Below are 18427 nucleotides of genomic sequence, written 5' to 3' on the forward strand. Positions count from 1 at the left end.
TGGTTGGAGGGGAGTACGGGATGGGCGGCGGAGGGGGGTCAGGGGTGGAGGTGGAATGGAGGGGTGGAACAAGATGGTTCCTAGAGTCAGAGTCCTGGATGGTAGGGAGGATTCAGGGCTGACAGGCGTCTCAGAGGAGCACAGGGCTAAGATCCCGCAACAAGTAGATTGAGGGTGCCACCTGGTTCGGTCCCCAGACGTCCCCTGTGGCTTTGTAGTGTTGCCAAGATGTCCAGCGGTAACAGGCAGCTCAGTCTAGTCCAAGCTGTCTTCTGCTGGCTAGAACAGCGATGGGGTGGAGGGGTCACAGGGAGAAGCTAGCAGGAGGGAAGGGACCTCCCAGCCGGGCGATTGGCAGCGTGCGCCCGAGTCCCCCCCATATCCCGCCCCCGCCCCGCCCCCGCCACCATCTGCTCGGGATTTGTGATCCGGAGACTCCAGGCTCGGGGGCTCGGGGCTCCAGAGGCAACTGATCCGGTCTGCTTGGGGCCCTGGAGCTGTCCGAGGATCCGACACCCTTCCAACCTGCTGCGCCTCCTGAAGCCGCTCCCGGTGTTCCCGCGTCCCAGCCCCGGGCCGGGCGCTGATGGAACCGCGGCGATGTTCACTCTGGCCAGGCTGCTGGATTTCCAGAAAACCAAATATGCGAGGTGAGCAGAGGGTGTGGGGGTGATAGACTGGGGCCAGGACGTTGAGATCCCTCTTTTCCTGTTCCCACTGTCTGGAGAACTGAGCTCGATGCACAGAAGACCCCATTGCCTGAAGCTAGAACAACCCAGCGTCGTCTTCTTCGTAATGGAGTGGTAGTTGTCACCCCGCTTTTGCGCTCAGCGCAGCGGATTCTTCTTTTTCCCTGGGCGAGGAGCTTCTTCGGTCCAAAGTTCAGTTTCCACATTTGCGACCCCGTGAAGGGTGAGAGTCCCCACCATTCGGGACCACGGGAGGATTATATGAGATGATCCTTAGAAAGCACTTCGCCATGCCATCAGGGTGGGGGAACTGCTCCTTCCCGGTGGAGCTCTCTAGAGTCCTCCCTGAGCTCAGATCTCTTTTTTGTTTGAGTCAGGTCACACTATGATTGTCCTGGCTGGCCTGGAACCCTCTTTGTAATCCAGGCTGTCCTTTGACCTCACAGAGCTCTGTCTAGCTCTGGAGTGCTGGTCCTTCTTTTCCTGTTTTTGAAATAGACTTGCTACGTATAGGCTGGCCTTGATCTCACTGTGTAGCCCAGGCTTGTCTTGAGCTTAATTCTTTAGTCTTAGCTCCTGAATGCTAAAATTAGGGCTGGGTGTTCCCATACCTCACAGGAGTATACTTTAGTTAACATTTTGTATACTTGATTCCCATCTGAACACATTAACTGTGAGTTATTTTGCATTCTTTTTTAAAAATATGAAGTTTTCATTATCTGATGTCAATTTTGATTTGATGTGGTTGCCTTGAACGATTATTATTATTATAATTACTATTATTTTTATCGTATGTGGGGTTGTGTGCCCCACACACATATGGAGGTCAGACAACGTTGTGGAGTTGAATCTTTCCCCTTCTAACTATATGTGAATTCCAGGGATTGAACCCTGGTCTCCAGGTTTTTTTGGCAAGCTCCATGACCCGCTGAGCCATCTTGTCATGCCCTCAATGCTCCCCAGTCCCCAGTCCTTTTTTTTTTTTTTTGAAAGTGTCTCATTTTATAGCCCAGGCTTCTCTGAAACACACCATGTATCCCAGGCCAGCCTTATACAGGCAGCAGTCCTTTGGCCTCAGCCTCCTGAAGGCTGGGATTACAAGTGTGTGTCTGGCTGCATGTGGAGACATGGTTGCCTCTGGCAGCTGGAGAGGTGGGCCTTGGAGAAGAGATCAGGTCTTAGGAGACATAGCTGCTTCAGTTGAGTGAGTGCTAACTCTCAGATGGGATTAGCTCTGCCCAGGGCTGGTTGTTGGGAAGTGAGGCTGCCCATCCCCCTACCACCAGCTTGCCACTTCTCTGCACACCTGCAGATTTACTGCCCTTGAACTGAAGCCAGCAACGGACTTGGATGTTCCAGTCTCCAGAGCCTCTATTCTGGGGATCCTAAACTGACCTCTAGCTCACAGCTGGGAATGGTCTCAAATTCCTGATCCCTCTAAGTGCCGGGTTAGGTGTAAAGCACCACACCCAGTTTATGCAATGCTGGGGACTGAACCCAGTGCTTTGGGAGTGGTAGACCAGCATACTGAGCTACTCCTCTGGCCCAAGAGCTTCTAATTCTTTCAGCTAGCATGTCTCCGGTGTTCTGTTCTAGCCACAGAAAACAGATGTAGGGGCTGGGAAGAGAGCTCAGCTGGTGAGGGTCTTGCCACTCAGTAACAAGGGCTGTTTGAACCCCAATGCTCAAGATAGAAAACCGGATGTGGTGGCATCCTTGTGATCCTAGTGCCCGGAGGTGAAGCCAAGTGATGCCCAGATCTTGCTGCCCATCCTGTTCTGAATACTCAGACAGGCCCGGGGTCCCAGTGAGAGACCCCTGTCTCAAAAACAAGGTTGGTATTCCCCAAGGAAGAACTGGCCCTCTGACCTCCTTAGATACACACGCACACACTGGCGTATCCATGTATATGTGTATATACTGCTTTCCACGAACATGCATATACACCCTCCCTTACACACACAAAGATAATGGACAGACTTAGATAAAGTTGGGGAAGGAACACTGGGTGTTTCTTCGTTCTACCAATGTTATCTTCCCCCCTCTTTCACTTTTTCTTCCTTTCTCTCCTTTATGATTTGATTTCGAGACGCTGGGAAAAGAAGTCTTTATTTTATTATAGTGTTTTGTTACATTTGTACACGTGGGCGCATGGGCGCCGTGGCATCCATGTGGAGGTCACAGAACAACACAAGGAGCTCTGCTTCCTCCGCCCACCATGTGGGTGTCAGGGACTAAACTCGGATTGTCAGGGTTGGCAACAAATACCTTACCCACTGAGCCATCTTAACGGTCCCGACTTTAAAGTCCTAAGAGATTGATAGCGGAGACAGACGGGGCTTCATTTCTTTGGTGATTTTTCAGTTTTCTGGTCTGTACAGATGATAAAACCTGTCTTTCATTTGATAGACAATTTTTAATTTGTTTCACAGTTGCATGAATCCTGGAGCTAAGTTCTTAGACTTTGTTTTGTTTTTGAGTCAAGGTCTTGCTATGGAGACCAGGCTGGCCTTGGACTTACAGAGAACTGCCTGCTTCTGTCTCCCGAGTGCTGGGACAAAAGTCTTACACCACCATGCCCTGTGGTTAGCACATTTGTTCTTACTGTGACCAATAAAGTCTTCTCCCCGAGACAGACTCAGTTTTGAGTTTCATTCCTGGGATAGGGGCTTCTTTGGAAATGCTTATACAAGTCTGTATCATGTGACCACATGACTACGGCTCCCTCTGCAGCACGGTAGCTTCATGTTGTCTCAGTTCAGACATGGTGACCGGGGGCTGCTGGTCTCCATACCTTGACAGTCACAAGCGGACTCGAACCTGTAACAAGGTGTGGCATCTTGCTCACACTCCGAACTTCTTTAGCCTCTTCTCCTTTAAGCCTTATGCTCCAAGCTTACTGGGTTACAGGTACATCCGTGCATGTATGCATGCGTGTTATGCAAAGCAAAGGCCTTTGGGAATCTGCCCATAGCTGTAGCTTGTAGGGACACAGGTTCACAGCAGGGAAGGCGCCAAGGCAGGAGACTGAGCAACACCCCTTTCTCCTGAGTTTGACCCAAAGGACATGACGGGAAGAGAGAATTGATTTCCTTCAAGTTGCTCTCTGATCTCTGTACATTCGTAGTGCAATAAGTCTACCCCTTCTCCCACACAAATAAACATGAAAAGAACGCAGCTAACCCGTAAGCCAACTTGACCTCCTAGTGACCTTGATTGTAATAATTTTGCAGATTCAGGGAGGCTGAGGAAGGAGAATTGTCCGCTTAAGGCTAGCCTGGGCTTAGTCATGAGCCCCCATGTCAAACGACAAAACAGAACAAACCCAAAACAAACCAAAACAACTTATTTCCAACCCCAGTTTAACACGTGTGAAGGTCCCTCTCATCACCCTATCATCATTGCGTACAGATTCCTTTCCTTATCTCCCATTTGGAGGCGTCGGGAAAATTCCACTTCTGAGATCGCCTCTGGGCTCGTCTGTGAAGTGGTGCTCTGGGGATTGTTCTATGACCTGCATTACCATTGCTGGCTCTGGGCATGGACAGGCAGGTCACAAGGCTCCCAAGTTCCAGGTCATATCCGCCTGCTGCTCAGTGTGCAGTGACCGGGTCAAATGCTCCCCACCCCCACCCCAGTGGAGTCTCTTGCACAGGACTTGGAATTCCTCCTAAGGCCACACAGAGACAAAGATAGGGTCCCAGCTTGTCCCACAGTGGGGCCCATGGGAAGGCTTGGAGCTGGGGTTTAACTCAGTCCTCATTATGTTGTTCTGCCTGTTATCGAGGTTGTTAGATGAGGTTGGTAGTCTCTCTGTGGCTCTCAGTGCCTCCTCAGTGTCTTCCAAGACACTGAGATACCGACTGGGGGCCTCGGGTCACTTGGTAGAGTTCTCGCCTGACACTCGAGTGCCAGATACAGCACTGCAGGAACTGAATTCCGTGGCTCATGACTGCAATCCAAACTTGGGAGATGGAAGCAGGTGGATCAGAAGTTCAAAGACACCGTTGACTATTGTATATTGAGTTTGAGGTCAGTGTGGGTTACATGAGGCTCTGTCTCAAAACACACACCCAAACGCATTGGAGAGACTCATACTCCAGCTAGAACGGTGGCACTGTGGAAGGCCGTAAGCTCTAGGATAGATTTTGACCTGAAGAAGATGAGCAGGCAGCCTTCTGTGGGGCTTGACGGGAAAACAGGGTTGCCAAGTGTTGGTTATTGTGTTTTTGTGTGTGTGTTTGTAGAGCTGGTCACTGAATCTAGGAGCCCCGGGTATGCTAGGCAAGTGCTCTATGCATCGCCAGCCCCGTTTCATTTTGTGGTGCTGGGGACAGACCACAGCCTTGTTTACGGTCAGAAGTGCTGTCCCGTGGGAAATACACACTCGCTTTCTCATTTATGCATTCCTGGGGACCAAGGTGAAGGCCCAGGTGCATGTGTGCACACCCTAAGAGTGAAGGTCAGAGGTCAACTTGTAGTGTTGGTCTTGGGGTGTCCCCTACTTTTTATTCTTGTCAGGATCTCTATGGGTCCGAAGTTTTGCCATGTAGGCCAGGCTAGCCTGTCCTCGGACCTCCAGGGATTCAGTTGTCTCAGAATCTCATCTCGTTGTCCTTGCTCCGACCTTTATGTGGGTTCTGGGGATCTGAACTTAAGTCCCCTATGTGTGCAGCAAGGACTTTACCGACTGAGCCATCCCCTGGAGGGACATACCCGAGCCCCTGGGCACTGCCAAAGGGTTGGTTTATAGACTGCCTATTTCCAGAGGGAATTTGCTGTAGCTTGTAGAAAGTCACGTTCCTCTGCTGGAGTCAGTGGGGCTGTCTGAGAAATTCTTCCTTCTTGGGAGGCTGTGGGGCTTCAGCTGGTCTCTGTGGGTATGGAGAGTGGATGATGGAGGTGGAGGTCGGGTGTTTGTCTTCCTGTGTTATGGCAGATGGCCCTGTGCAGGGTTTCTTAGGATCTGGATGAGAGGCACACCATCATTTGTCAATGTCACCTCTTGGCAGCAGGCTTGCTGCCAGGGACATTGTCTTCCTCTTTGTGAGTGTATGTATATATTTGCCTGTGTGCATGTGTGGACACACGTGTGCCACAGCACAATTGTAGAGATCGGAGGACAACCTCGTGTGTCAGATCATCACCTTTTGCCTTTGAGAGAGGGTTTCTTGTTCGCCACTGAGAACACTAGCTGCTTTCAGGCTCCTGAAGAGTCTTCTGTCTTGGCCTCCTGTGAACGTATCTTTTAGTTGTCAGAAGTAATTGTTGTCTGCAAGGCTTAGAGCCTCCGTCTGCTAGCCTAGGCCTAGCCCTGGAAGCTTCTAGCCTCCCTACAGTCTTACCTCTAGGCCTAGAGTGTTTTCAGCGTCTGAGATTTACTAGTGAATAAGCTCACCCCTTCCTACTTCTTTTCGATCTCTGGCTGACTGATTCAGCTCAGTTCTGGCTCAAACTTCTCTCCAAACTGACTGGCTCAGTTCAGCTTCTCTCGGCTTCTCCTGAATTGCTCTGCTTGGCCTCATACTAACCCTGGCAATCTGTTCTAATCTGGCTCCTCATTCTCTGGTTAGTTTTGTCTTCACCTGTGTCTAGCTTGTTCTCTCTTCAACCTGTCTCTGGAAAACTCTCCCAGTAAAACAGCCTATTCCTCCTCCTCCTCCTCCTCCTCCTCCTCCTCCTCCTCTTCCTCCTCTTCTTCTTCTTCTTCTTTTGGTTTTTTCGAAACAGGGTTTCTCTGTGTACCCCTGGCTGTCCTGGAACTTACTCTGTAGACCAGGCTAGCCTCAAACTCTTGAACTCAGAAATCCGCCTGCCTCTGCCTCCCAAGCGCTGGGATTAAAGGTGTGCACCACCACCGCCCGGCTCTGTCCTGCTTTCTTAAGTGGCTTCCCTTTCCTCTTCCTTCTCATGAGAGTTGGACGTATCCTATTCTGTCAGATCTTTCTCTGATTTGTCACTTCTGCCACTCAAGTAGACATCGCTTTCAAACATGGGTGCTTCCTTCTACAAACTAACTTTATTCTGTATTTCAGCCAGAGGGATTAAAAGTGTGTGCTAAGGGTTGAGCCACACCGTAACACAATTTCAGGGTTCGCAGTGTGAGCAAATATCCTGCCACAGCCGCCCATCTCACTGAGAGAGTGCAGAGAAGACAGACGTGTGCTACTGCAACCAGCTTTAGGTGGGTTCTGGGGATCTGAATCTAGGTCCTCTTGCTTGCAAGGCAGATGCTTTACCCACTGAGCCAACCCCCCAGCCTTGGTATATATTTGAAATCCCCATTTGGTTCGCCTGAGCTGCTGCTTCGACTCTCTGCTCCTTCCCACATCACACCCACGCCAACCAACAACAATGGCAGCGCCAACCCCGGAGAGAACAATAATCTCCGTAGCAGAGCACCCCCCAAACTTATTCCCCGTGAGACAAAGAGGTTCCAAGTCCAATTTGGAGCTGCCCTGGCTGCCCACACTTGGGTGGGAATTGGAGAGGCTCTCAGAACATGCAATCTGCAGATCCTCTGCTTGATTCATTCACACTGCCTGGCATCTCCTGCCGTCTCATGCAGTCGTTCACTGCCTGACACCCGCAGGGCAATCCTTCATTTATTCTTCTACTGGCCAGACATCTGTAGGCTGCAGCAAGGATATAGACAGGGTGCCGCATACTGTAAGCCTTGGCATTTTTATTATTATTATTATTATTATTATTATTATTATTATTATTTTGAGACAGCATCTTGTAGGCTGACCTGGAAATCTTCATCTACTGACTTCAGCCTCCCACATAGCTGGGGTGACAGCTCTGCACTACCATGTTCTGCCGATTAACTCCTTTTTTCTTGATGTCATTGAACCACAATTATTCTGCTATTTATATACACAACTTTTTTTTCCTTTAAATTTGAGTTGGTGATAGCCTCTTGAAACTCTGCTGTCAGATAAAACAACACAAGCCGCCTGTGGCTACTTTATTTTAAACAGAATAACGGAATTAAATAAAATAAGCAAGTCCGTGTCTCAGCTACTTTGGGCATATTTTTCAGGGCACGAAATGCTTGTAGCTGTTGAATTCTGTCCTGCACTGCAGGGGTCTAAAATGTTCCCTTCTTCACCACTTCTCTCGGAGACAGCAAGAGTCTATAGCATTGAAATATACAATGTAAAGCTCAATGTGGTAGTTTGCACCATCGCCCCAGTACTTGGGAGCCTGGGGTAGGAGGATTGCCCATTGGAGATGAGCTCGGGCTGCACAGCGAGACCTTGTCTCAAAAAGGCAAGGGATGGGCCTTATGCATATTAGGCAAGTGTTTTACCAACGAGCTCTATTTCCAAATCAGGGATAAAAGAATTTAAATAAGATGATTTGTTGTAGTAATATTACTCAATCTCAATGACGGAAGCTTCTACCCCGCCTTTGATCACTCAAATAATAAGCCTTTAATCAGCACTACGGCTGGGCAGATATCTAACCTCCAAGATATTATGTCTACTTCCTGCTGACAACCCCAAGACATGACTTGCCATGTTCCCTCTGGGCCACTCTTAACTCCAATTGGCCAGCCCTCATGGCCATGTTTTCATGACTCACCTACCCCACGACATCTTCTCCTCATGGTTCCTCTCTGACCACAAGGCCTGAAACCAGAACCCCAACTATCTCTCTTCTGCCCAGTTATAGGCTGTAGGCATCTTTATTCACCCGTCAGGGATAACTTGAGAGGCAAGGTTACATAGCATCACTTGGGTCTACATAAGAAACTCCTTGTCCCTGGGGACAGCCAGAGCCAATATTTAGCCTTACAGTACATAGCAACAGACCAAACCTCAATAAGGATTTTTTTTTGATAATATGATAGGATTTTAGGAAAGAAAGCAACTCTACCCAGAGTTCTAAGTCTCTTTAGTTGCTGGTGTGAAGAAGGGGGGTGGTTCTCTGATGCCCAGGTTAGATCACAAGTGAGCTATGAATACTGTGGCATTCACATGGTCTGGACACTCCTTTGGGAAGGACTCAGGCTCTGTGTGAGCACTGTGAATGGGCTGAGAGGGGGAGAAGGGTAGGGTCTCCATCCCTGGGGTTTCCGGAACTTGACACCTTCTCAGACAAGGGCCCTGTGACACTCAGGGCACCTAGGATAAGAGTCTGTCACAGAAGTTAGTTTGTCTTTTCTTTTCAGGGTGTGTGTGTGTGTGCACGTGTGTGACCAGAGGTCACTGTCACCAGTCTTCTTCAATTGCTCTCTATGTTACTTTTTGAGACAGGTTCTCTCATTGAGAGAACCTCACTGGTTTGCTATACTGACTGATCAGTGAGGTCCAGGATCTGCATGCTTCTCCCTCCCCGAGGACTGGAATCACAGTAGCTTCAGGCAGCTTTTTATATCGGTGCTAGGGATTTGAATTCAGGTCCTATGTTTACATTACCAACAGCTTATCCACTGAGCCATACTCCCCAGACCTGGGCCATCATAACAATTAAAAAGTGTGTGTGTGTGTGTGTGTGTGTGTGTGTGTGTGTGAGAGAGAGAGAGAGAGAGAGAGAGAGAGAGAGAGAGAGAGAGAGAGAACACATGTGCTTCTGGTCTTTCTTACTATCATTTTTTTTCCTTTTGAAGTAGGGCTTTGTCTTTACTGTTTCTGTCACTGTGCTGAGTACGCAGGTTATCTGGCTGTCACAGACTACTGGACAGTTCTCCTGTCTCTGCCTCCTGTCCCAGTGCAGGAGTGCTGGGATTATGTATTTGACCTACCACAGACTCAGGTGGTCAGGCTTACTCAGTAAACACTTCTATCCTCTGAACCATCACACCAGCTCTGTCTTAACCATTTTTAACCCAGGATTCAGTGGCATTAAGCACTATGTTGCCACTTGCTTCCAGAACTTTCTGTCTTCCGGACATGAAACTTTGTAGCCATTAAATGCTGACTCTCTATTCATTGCCTCAGCCTCTAGCTCCCATAATTCTCTTTGTCTCCCCACAAGTTCCCTCACTCTGTAGCCGAGCTGATCTCTTAACTCGTTAGCTTCTGCCTCCAAACTCCTGGGACCGCAAGTGTGTACCACCACGCCCAGCCCACTCTGTCTCCCTACGATTTTAACTACTCCGGGAACCTCACAGAGGTAGAATCACGCAGAATCTGTAACTGAGCTGGTGACAGGTAGTTCTTGTCAGGATTCCCTGTCTTTTTAAAGTGGTAGTCTACTGCGTCTGCATGTGCAATCATTTTGTTTGCAGCAGTAGGTACATGGGCCAGAGATGTGGAGAAGCTCTTCCTAGGCCTGCCTGGTGTCAGTTGACAGTAGTATTTAGGACTGCTAGCAGGCTATGCTACTGATGGAAGTCACATCCACAGTTACTTCCAGTACTTAAGGACCCTTGAACATCTGTGCCAGAGACAGCTGGTCCCCTGTACCATTATTCACAATGCCCTCCATGAACTGGTAACTTGGATGTTCAAGAAAAACTATGTCATGCTTGCAGCACGACCTCTGATCCCTCCCTCCTGTTGTCCCTGCTCCTCCATTTTCTCCTTCCACATGTGTGTGTTTTGAGACAGGGTCTCATATGCCCCAGGCTAGTCACATGCTCATCATACAGCTGAGGAGGATCTTAAGATCTTGATCCAATCCTCCTGCCTCAATGAAATCCCTGCTCCCTGCCGTGAGTTCTGAGAATTTTTGTTTTTAATTGATTGGGTATGGAAACCAGGACTTCCCACATACTGGGCAAGCCCTTTACCACCAAGCTACACCACTACCGCTTCCTATCACTTAAAAAAAATAGCCCTCCCTCTCTGTGTGTAGGACGTGGGGCGAGGGCTTACCACTGCATGGCTGTGACAGCTTCTGGGAGCCTCTTGCTTGTGATTTCTGCCACGATTCACACTCCAGGCTAGCCAGCCTGCCTGTCTCTAGGCAATCTTCCAGTCTCAGCTTTCTGTCTCTTCCTAAGGGTGTAAGGGTCCCAGATGTGCACCACCACATGTGGCTTTTTATGTGAATGGAGCCGTCTTCAGTCCTGTATAGTAAGTGCCTTTGCCTCTGAGCCATCTCACTGGCCACTGGCTTTTTTCCTTTTCTCTTGAGATGCCTTCTTACTAAATTGTCTAGGCTAGCTTTGAACTCTCTCTGTAGCCTGAACTAGCCTTGAACTTACTCTATAGCCAGGAAGGCCTCAAGCTGTGATCCTCTGGTCTCATCCTTCCAGGTGGATGAGAGGACAGACCTACAACACTGCAGACACCACATCTGTGGGTTCCCTACATCATGAGCCTTTATTTTAATCCATATCTATCCTTTTTCTTTTCCTCCTCACCTTAGTTGATGTGTGCAGATTCACTCACACGTGTCTGTATGTGTGTGTGTGTGCATGTATGGGTGTGTATGTATGTATGTTTGCATGTGCATGTTGGGGGTAGTGTGAGTGTCATGGCACATGTATGGTCAGAGGGTGACCTCAGGTGTTGACCCTCACCCTCCACCTTGTTTGAGGCAGGGTCCCATGTTTTCCACTGTGTACACTAGGCTGTCCTACCCAAGAGCTTTCTTAGACTCCTCTGCCTATGATTCTCATTTCATTGGCTCACAGATCACTTAGCCCAGCCTTGAGTCAGTCTTTATGCGTGTGTCAGACATCTGATCTCAGTCCCCATGCCTGCATGACAAGAGCCCCCACTGAGCCACTTTCCCAACCCTCCTGGATTTGTTTAAAACAGCAACCCCTAAACCTAGCACTGATTCCACAGGTTAAAGGACTGGGTCCCACAGACTATGCCCATAGTGGTTGCTGATCTCAAGGAGTGTGTGTGTGTGTGTGTGTGTGTGTGTGTTTACTTGAGTGTGGTGACCTTCATGTAGAGATCAAAGGACAACTTTCAGGAATAAGTTCTTCCACCTGTGGGTTCTGGGGATCCGACTCAGGTTGCAGCAAGCGCCTCTATTCACTGAACCATCATGCTGGCCCACACTTGTCTTTTACGAGTTATTGTAATAGTGTACATATGGACAGCCGGGGTGGGCCCTCAACTTCTGGGGCCACTGCACCCGTGGAATTACGGTAACCGTTTTCTGTTCCCCTTATCTTAAATCCATCCCAAGCCCAAACTGTCAGTGTCCCCAGGCTGAGGGTCAGACCTCTGCAGCACTGGGATTCTGTCATGAGGACAGATCCGTCAGGCAGAGAGCATGACAGGGCAAGAGGGCGAGCAGGGAGGTCAGGACCTGCGGGGTCTCTGTAGTCTGGGTGTTAATGATTACCAATAATTACATCGTTAGCTGACGTCTGAAGCTAGTGTTGGGACAAGAGAGGGTGAGGGGACAGGCTGTGTCCTATTGAGAGGGGTCTGATCCAGAGGGGCAGCATTAAGAAGACACCCATAGGAGGCTGGAGAGATGGCTCAGTGGTTAAGAGTTCCTGCTGCTCTTGCTGAGGACCCGCGTTCAGTTCCCAGTACCTATGTAAGGCAGCTCATAATTCCAGCTCCTGACACCTTTTTCTGGACTCTGGGGCTAGCCTGCACTCATGTCCATTTGCCCCCAGATACACATATAATTTGATAGTGATGATGACGGTGGTGGTGACGACAGAGACACTCATGGAGCTAATAAGATGACTTAGACCCTTACAGCCAAGCTTAGTGACGCAGGTTCAATCCCTGGTGTTTACATGGTGGAAGGAGATAGCCAGCTCCTGCAAGTTGTCGTCTGACCCCCACTCCCACGACGAAGCACACGGGAAGCTCCTCCACGGATCAATAAGTAAATAATGTAATATAATTTTAAATTAAAAACCACACACTCACGGGGCTGGGAGATGGCTCTTTGGTCAAGCACTTGTGTGCAAGCACAAGGACCTGAGTTCAGATCCCCAGCACCCATGTAAAGCCAGGTGTGACACATGTCCGAAGCTTCCACACTGGGGTGGAGAAAGAGGCAAGACAGGGAGATCCTGGGGGCTCGCTGGCCAGCCAGTCTATTTTTACCCCTACAAAGATATTCCATGAGGAGATGGCCCAGTTGGTGCTTTAGTTTGGTCCCAGTTACTATGGACTGTTTATTTGGACAGGTTAAAGTCCACTATTGAGGGATGTCAAGGCAGGAGCTCAAGGGAAGAACTTAAGGCCAAGACAACGCACTGCTCGCTGGCTTGCTTCCAGGCTCATGGGCAGCTTCCTTTCCTGTACAGCCCATCCATTCTCCCCTCTGCTCAGGGCTTTGTCCAGAGTACGCCGACCCTCCTCCAGCAATGTCGCATAGACATTGCCACACGTGATCTGGTGGAGGGAGTTCCTCAGCTCTCTTCCTAGGGACAGTTTCCTCTTGTCGGGTGTCTAGTTTCTGTCAAGTGGGCGAAAGCCTAAGCATGACAATTGATGGAGTCCTCGTCATGAAATCTCGAGGAACTGACTTTATCCCCATCGCCCACATAAAAATCTGAGCATGCTGGCATGTGCTCCTGACCCCGGTGCTGATGAGGTGGAGGGAGGTGGATCCCTGGAGTTCCCTGGCCGGTGAGGCTAGCCTACTCAGGTGAACGCGAGTCAGAGGGAAGCCCTGCCTCAGCAAGCAAGACGCACAGCTCCTGAGGAGCAAGGCTGGAGGCTCACATCTGGTATCCACACATATGTACACACATGTCTACACACGTGCACCCTCATACATGAACTTCACCTTACACCGCACTCACATACAGTACCCACATGTGAACTTACACATACACACACATAACTTAAGATAGAAATACTCTCAAAAGGAGGGTTGCAGAGACATCCCAGGTTGTAAAGTGCCTGCCTTGCAGGTACAGAGACCTGAGTTTAGTTCTCTGTATAGAAGAGCCAGATGTGGCAGTAAACACCTGTATTCATAGCACCTAGGAGGCAGCAGCAGGCAGATCCTTGAGACTCACTGGCCAGACACCCTAGTCTAGTTGCTAAGTTCTAGACCAGTGAGAGACTTTGTCTCAAAATAAAGGTGGCTAGTGCCTGAGGAATGGCACCAGAAGTTCACCTCTGGCCTTCATGTACATGTATGTATGTATGTATGTATGTATGATTACATGCATGTGAGTGTACGTGAGTGCACATACACAAACACATAAAGGAAAAGGGGAGAAAGACCAGGCATAGTGGTACAGGCCTGTCATCACAGAAGCAGGAGGATCAGGATGTTTGCCTGGGATACATAGTGAGTTCAAAGCCAGCTTGAGCTACAAGGTGACTTGTCTCTTGGAGACAAAGAGGAATGGAAGGTGGGAGGTGAGAGGGCGTTATGAGCAGCAGTGGATCTACGGTCTACCAGCATGGCCAGCTACCCTCTACACCAGCCTGCAATCTGTCAGGGCCTACTGGATTTCACTTAGACCTTCCCTCACATCCCCCTGCAGCCTAAGAAAGCCTCACAGTCCCTGCCCCATCACATGCACACCTCCTGCCCTCAGCTGGACAGACGTTAATGCTTCTGTGAACTCCGGGAGGGCAGGGAATCATCTTGAGTGGCTCTGAATCCCAGCACCCTGGACAGAGCCTGCTGGTTCACAGGAACTGGTGGTGATTGTTTTGTTCTGAGTTGGTTTTGTTGATGATGCAGCTTCTTGCTTTACAGCCCAGATTGGTCTAGCATGCACTACCTGCCTGCCTCCTTCTTGGATGCTGAGATTACAACCACGTCCAGCACACTTAGCAATAACTGATGTCACGAATGCAGGACACAGTGGGATGGCTCATGCCTAAAGTCCCAGCCCTCAGGAGACAAAGTCAGGAGGATTGCTGGGAGTCAAAGAAGAGCTTGGGATACATAGTAAGTTCTAGTCAAGCATGGGCTACAGTGTAAGACCCGGTGTCAACAATGACAAAAGGGGGCTGGAGAGATGGCTCAGTGGTTAAGAGCATTGACTGCTCTTCCAGAGTTCCTGAGTTCAGTTCTCAGTAACCACATGGTGGCTCACAGCCATCTGTAATGGGATCTGATGCCCTCTTTTAGTTTGTCTGAAGACAGCAACAGACCTCTTGTAACCACAGCCCCAAGGGATCTGAAACTCTCCTAGCTTCTGCGCGCACACACACACACACACACACACACACACACACTTAAAAATAAACTTAGCTTGGCATGGTGGTGCATGCCTTCAATTTCAGCACTGGGGAGTCAGAGGCAGGTGGACCTCTGTGAGTCTGAGGTCAGCATGATCAACATAGTATGTTTCAGGACAGCCAGGGCTACATAGTAAGACCTTGTCTTGAAAATAAATGAATAAACAAATAATTTTTTAAAAATTTACATTTCTATTTGTTAAGCCTAATTGTTCAAAAAGAAGAGGGTGAATGCTCTCTCTCTCTCCCTCTCCCTCTCCCTCTCCCTCCCTCTCTCCCTCTCCCCTCCCTCCCCCTCCCTCCCTCCCTCCCTCCCTCCCTCCCTCCCTCTCTCTCTCTCTGTGTGCGCATGTGTGTGTGTGCATGTGTGTGTGTGTGTACACGAGCGCATGTGTCTATGAAGGCCAGAGGTATCAGATCCCCTGGAGGTGGGGTCATGGATGGTTGTGAACTGCCTGATATGGGTGCTGGGACCTGAACATACTCCTAACCACTGAGCAGCCCAGCCTTGCTTTTATTTTTAAAGATATAATCTTCCACTGTACCTCAGGCTTCCTAGAACTCATTCTTAAGCCTGGTTTGGTTTTGGCTTTTCGTTTTTTTGAGACAGGTCATTTGTCCTCCTGTGATTGGACAGAATGTCATGATGGTAGGAACATGTGGAGGAGAGCTACTCACAAGAAGTAGAGAGAGGGAGACAGGAAGTGACCATGGATGACATAGCCTGCAGGACCCACTCCCAGCGACCTAGTTTTTCCCCAGCTAGATCCCACCTCCTAAACTTGTATCGTCTCTCAGAATAGCTGGCCATCTGGAGACGACACATTCAACACAGGAGCCTGTAGGGACAAATCATATTCAATTCATAATGGCATTTGTATAATGCAATATTATCTTTAAATTGTCTCAGGCTGTTTGGGCAGCTATTCAAAAATGCCAAAGATTGAACAGCTAACGAACATCTGTTTCTGGGATTTCTTCCCTGGGGAGATGTGAGCAGTGCCCGTCCTCCTCCTCATAAGGTTCCAGCGACAAACCAAAGAAGTAGTACATCTGAATCCTCCTTGGGGAGCCAAGGAGCTTACTGAGCTTACTGGCAGCACATGAGTGAGGCTGCTTACAGGACCCTCAGGTACCCCAAAGCACTCACACTGGACAGTGTCCACCCAGCATGGATGGAAGCTTTTAACCTTCCAACCTGTGTCCCCTAGCACCTCCCAGGACACAGAAGCCACTTGTAGTTAGTGCAGAATGGCTGTGAGCGGCAGCTGGAAGCTCAGGTGAGTGTCCAGTGACCCTGCTGTGAGGAGATGCCAGCAGTTGGTGGGCCCAATCATCATGGGCAGGTGCAGGGAGGCAAGCTCATCTGACAGAGGTGACAGCTGTTTGCTTAAGGACTGAGTCCTACAACAACAGGAATTCAGGCCACGGTGGTGTTGCACCCACACTTGTAACACCAGGGATATGGATACAGGGATGTGCACCGTGAGTCAGATCAGGAGTTCAAGGCCATCCTTGGCTGCATAGGTTCGAAACCAATTAGGGCAACAAATTTGGCTCAAACACCACAGTGAAGTTCTGCAACAACCAGAACCAATCAGAAATTTCCTCGAAGTTCCGGGAACTTTGAATTTGAGATCAAACTCTCAGTATGGTCAGTGTCCTCCAGATTTCCAGGGTCCAGATATTCTTGTACTCTTGTGTAGTACCAAGAGGGCTGGGGAGAACTCTGGAATCCTCTGTGAGGGCATGAATTCCATTGGTGAGGCTCACCATCCTGACCTCAGAGCCCTTCTTCCTGATGCCATCATATCTAGCTGTATTGGATGAATTAAGCAAGGGGCACATGAGCATTCAGTCCACGCTGCTGGGACTTAACCATTTGACTCAAAGGCTACCTCGTCTTAGCTGTCTCTTCCAGGAGAGTTGCTCAGAACCAGGATCTTGTCTATGGTCAGGCATTGTTAGCCCATTGGCCTCTGTTTGCATGGATTTCCTCCTCAACTCCTCCACTCGCAGCTCCCAGCAGCCCTGCAGGGCATCTGGGATTACTCTGGACAGCTGCTCTGCAGGAGGTCTTCTCCTAATATGGAATCATGGGGTAGTTTCTCTGGATTCCAACAAGGCTCTGTGCTTCTCTGTCTCTCTGTCTCTCTGTTTCTCTCTCCCTCCCTCCCTCCCTCCCTCCCTCCCTCCCTCCCTCCCTCCTTCCCTCCCTCCCTCCCTCTCTTTCTCCCTCTCTTTCTCTCTCTCTCCATCTCCATCTTTCTCCCCTCCCCTCTCTCTTCCCCTCATCATCTCCCTCTTCCCTCCTCCTTCCCTCTCCCCTCCCAGTCTCTCACTCTGTGTGTTCATGTGTGCAGATTCTCAACTTAGGTGTCTTCCCCCTCCGCCTTATTTTCGAGGCAGGGTCTCTCTCTGGACTTGGAGCTCCCTGATTTGGGTGGACTGGCTGGGGATCCCCCATCTTTATGCCCCTTCCCCATAGCTGAGCTAGGGTTACAGTTATACTCTGCCACACCCAGCTTTGACATGGATACTAGGAGTTTAAACTCAAATCTCCATGTTTGTGTGACACACACTTTACCATCTGAGTCTTCTTTCTAGTCCATATTTTTTCAGACAGAAACTCATGAGGGCCAGGCTGGTTTCGAACTCTCAAGTATAGCTCAGGTTGATCTTGAACTCTGACCTTCTGTCTTCATTTCATGTGTGCTAAGGTTATAGGTATATGCTACTATTAGTGATCTGTCTATGATCTATGTATCCATCCACCCACCCATCCATCCATCCATCCATCCATCCATCCATCTATCTATCTATCTATCTATCTATCTATCTATCTATCTATCTGGTCTCCTGTAGCCTGGGTTTGCCAGCTGTTGCTGGCCTTTGAATGTCCATTACAGCTAACAGCCTGCCTGGGTTTATTTTTTATTATGTAGCAAAGGCTGACTCAAACACTCTATTTAGCTGAGAATGGCAGCTGCTTCTTCTGTCTTGGTCTCCAGAGGGTTGAGATTACAGGCAGACATCATGATACCCAACTTCTTACTTTTAATGAATTCATATTTAATTAGCTATGTGGCTGGTGGCTCCATAGCAGCGCAGATGTACTACCCGGGGCTTAATGAGATTCACAATTGACATTTTTGAAAAGAAAACCAGAGTGCATGATGCATTTTACACACAACTCAACAGGAGGCAGAGACATCGATGCTTCCAACTATGCTACATTGATCGCTGGAGATAATGGTCAGCTCTCTTTGAGCATCTTGTTGCCTGGCAACCTCACATCCACTGGTCCCTCTGGCCATTAGTTATCAAGATGAGAATCAATTCCTTCAGTCATTAGGGTGATGTAGTTTCCTGATTACTCCTTCCAATATTTCTATTAATAAAGAGATCCTACCTGCTTCCCCAGTCGCTGCCTTCCTCACCTAAAGTCCTCTCTCACTGAGAATGTCAAAGTGGCTGCATCCAAGGTAAAGCCAAGACTGCATTTTGAAGACAGGTCTCAGAGGGAAACAAATCGATCAGGATTGCATTTAGAGTGTGGATATCCTTAGATGTGGGGACGGTGCAGCTCTCTGAGCCCCTGGGAGGGAAGGGAGAGGGAAGGAAGAGGGAAGGGGGAGTGAAGGGGGA

At 49.2% G+C, this 18427-nt stretch overlaps 1 protein-coding gene across 1 annotated transcript in view; it reads left to right on the forward strand.

Annotated features, from left to right (window-relative positions):
* Positions 1-563: 563 nt before the first annotated feature.
* Positions 564-18427, forward strand: part of Mmd2 (monocyte to macrophage differentiation associated 2) — a 44749-nt gene continuing 26885 nt past the window's right edge. The window contains exon 1 of the mRNA XM_028756147.1: positions 564-650. Within this exon, the coding sequence (XP_028611980.1) occupies positions 601-650 (50 nt within the window). The 5' untranslated portion in view covers positions 564-600. The remainder of the gene's footprint in view (positions 651-18427) is intronic.

The sequence above is a fragment of the Grammomys surdaster genome, unplaced genomic scaffold (assembly GCF_004785775.1).
Source record: "Grammomys surdaster isolate TR1022 unplaced genomic scaffold, NIH_TR_1.0 126109, whole genome shotgun sequence".
In the NCBI taxonomy this organism is placed as follows: Eukaryota; Metazoa; Chordata; class Mammalia; order Rodentia; family Muridae; genus Grammomys; species Grammomys surdaster.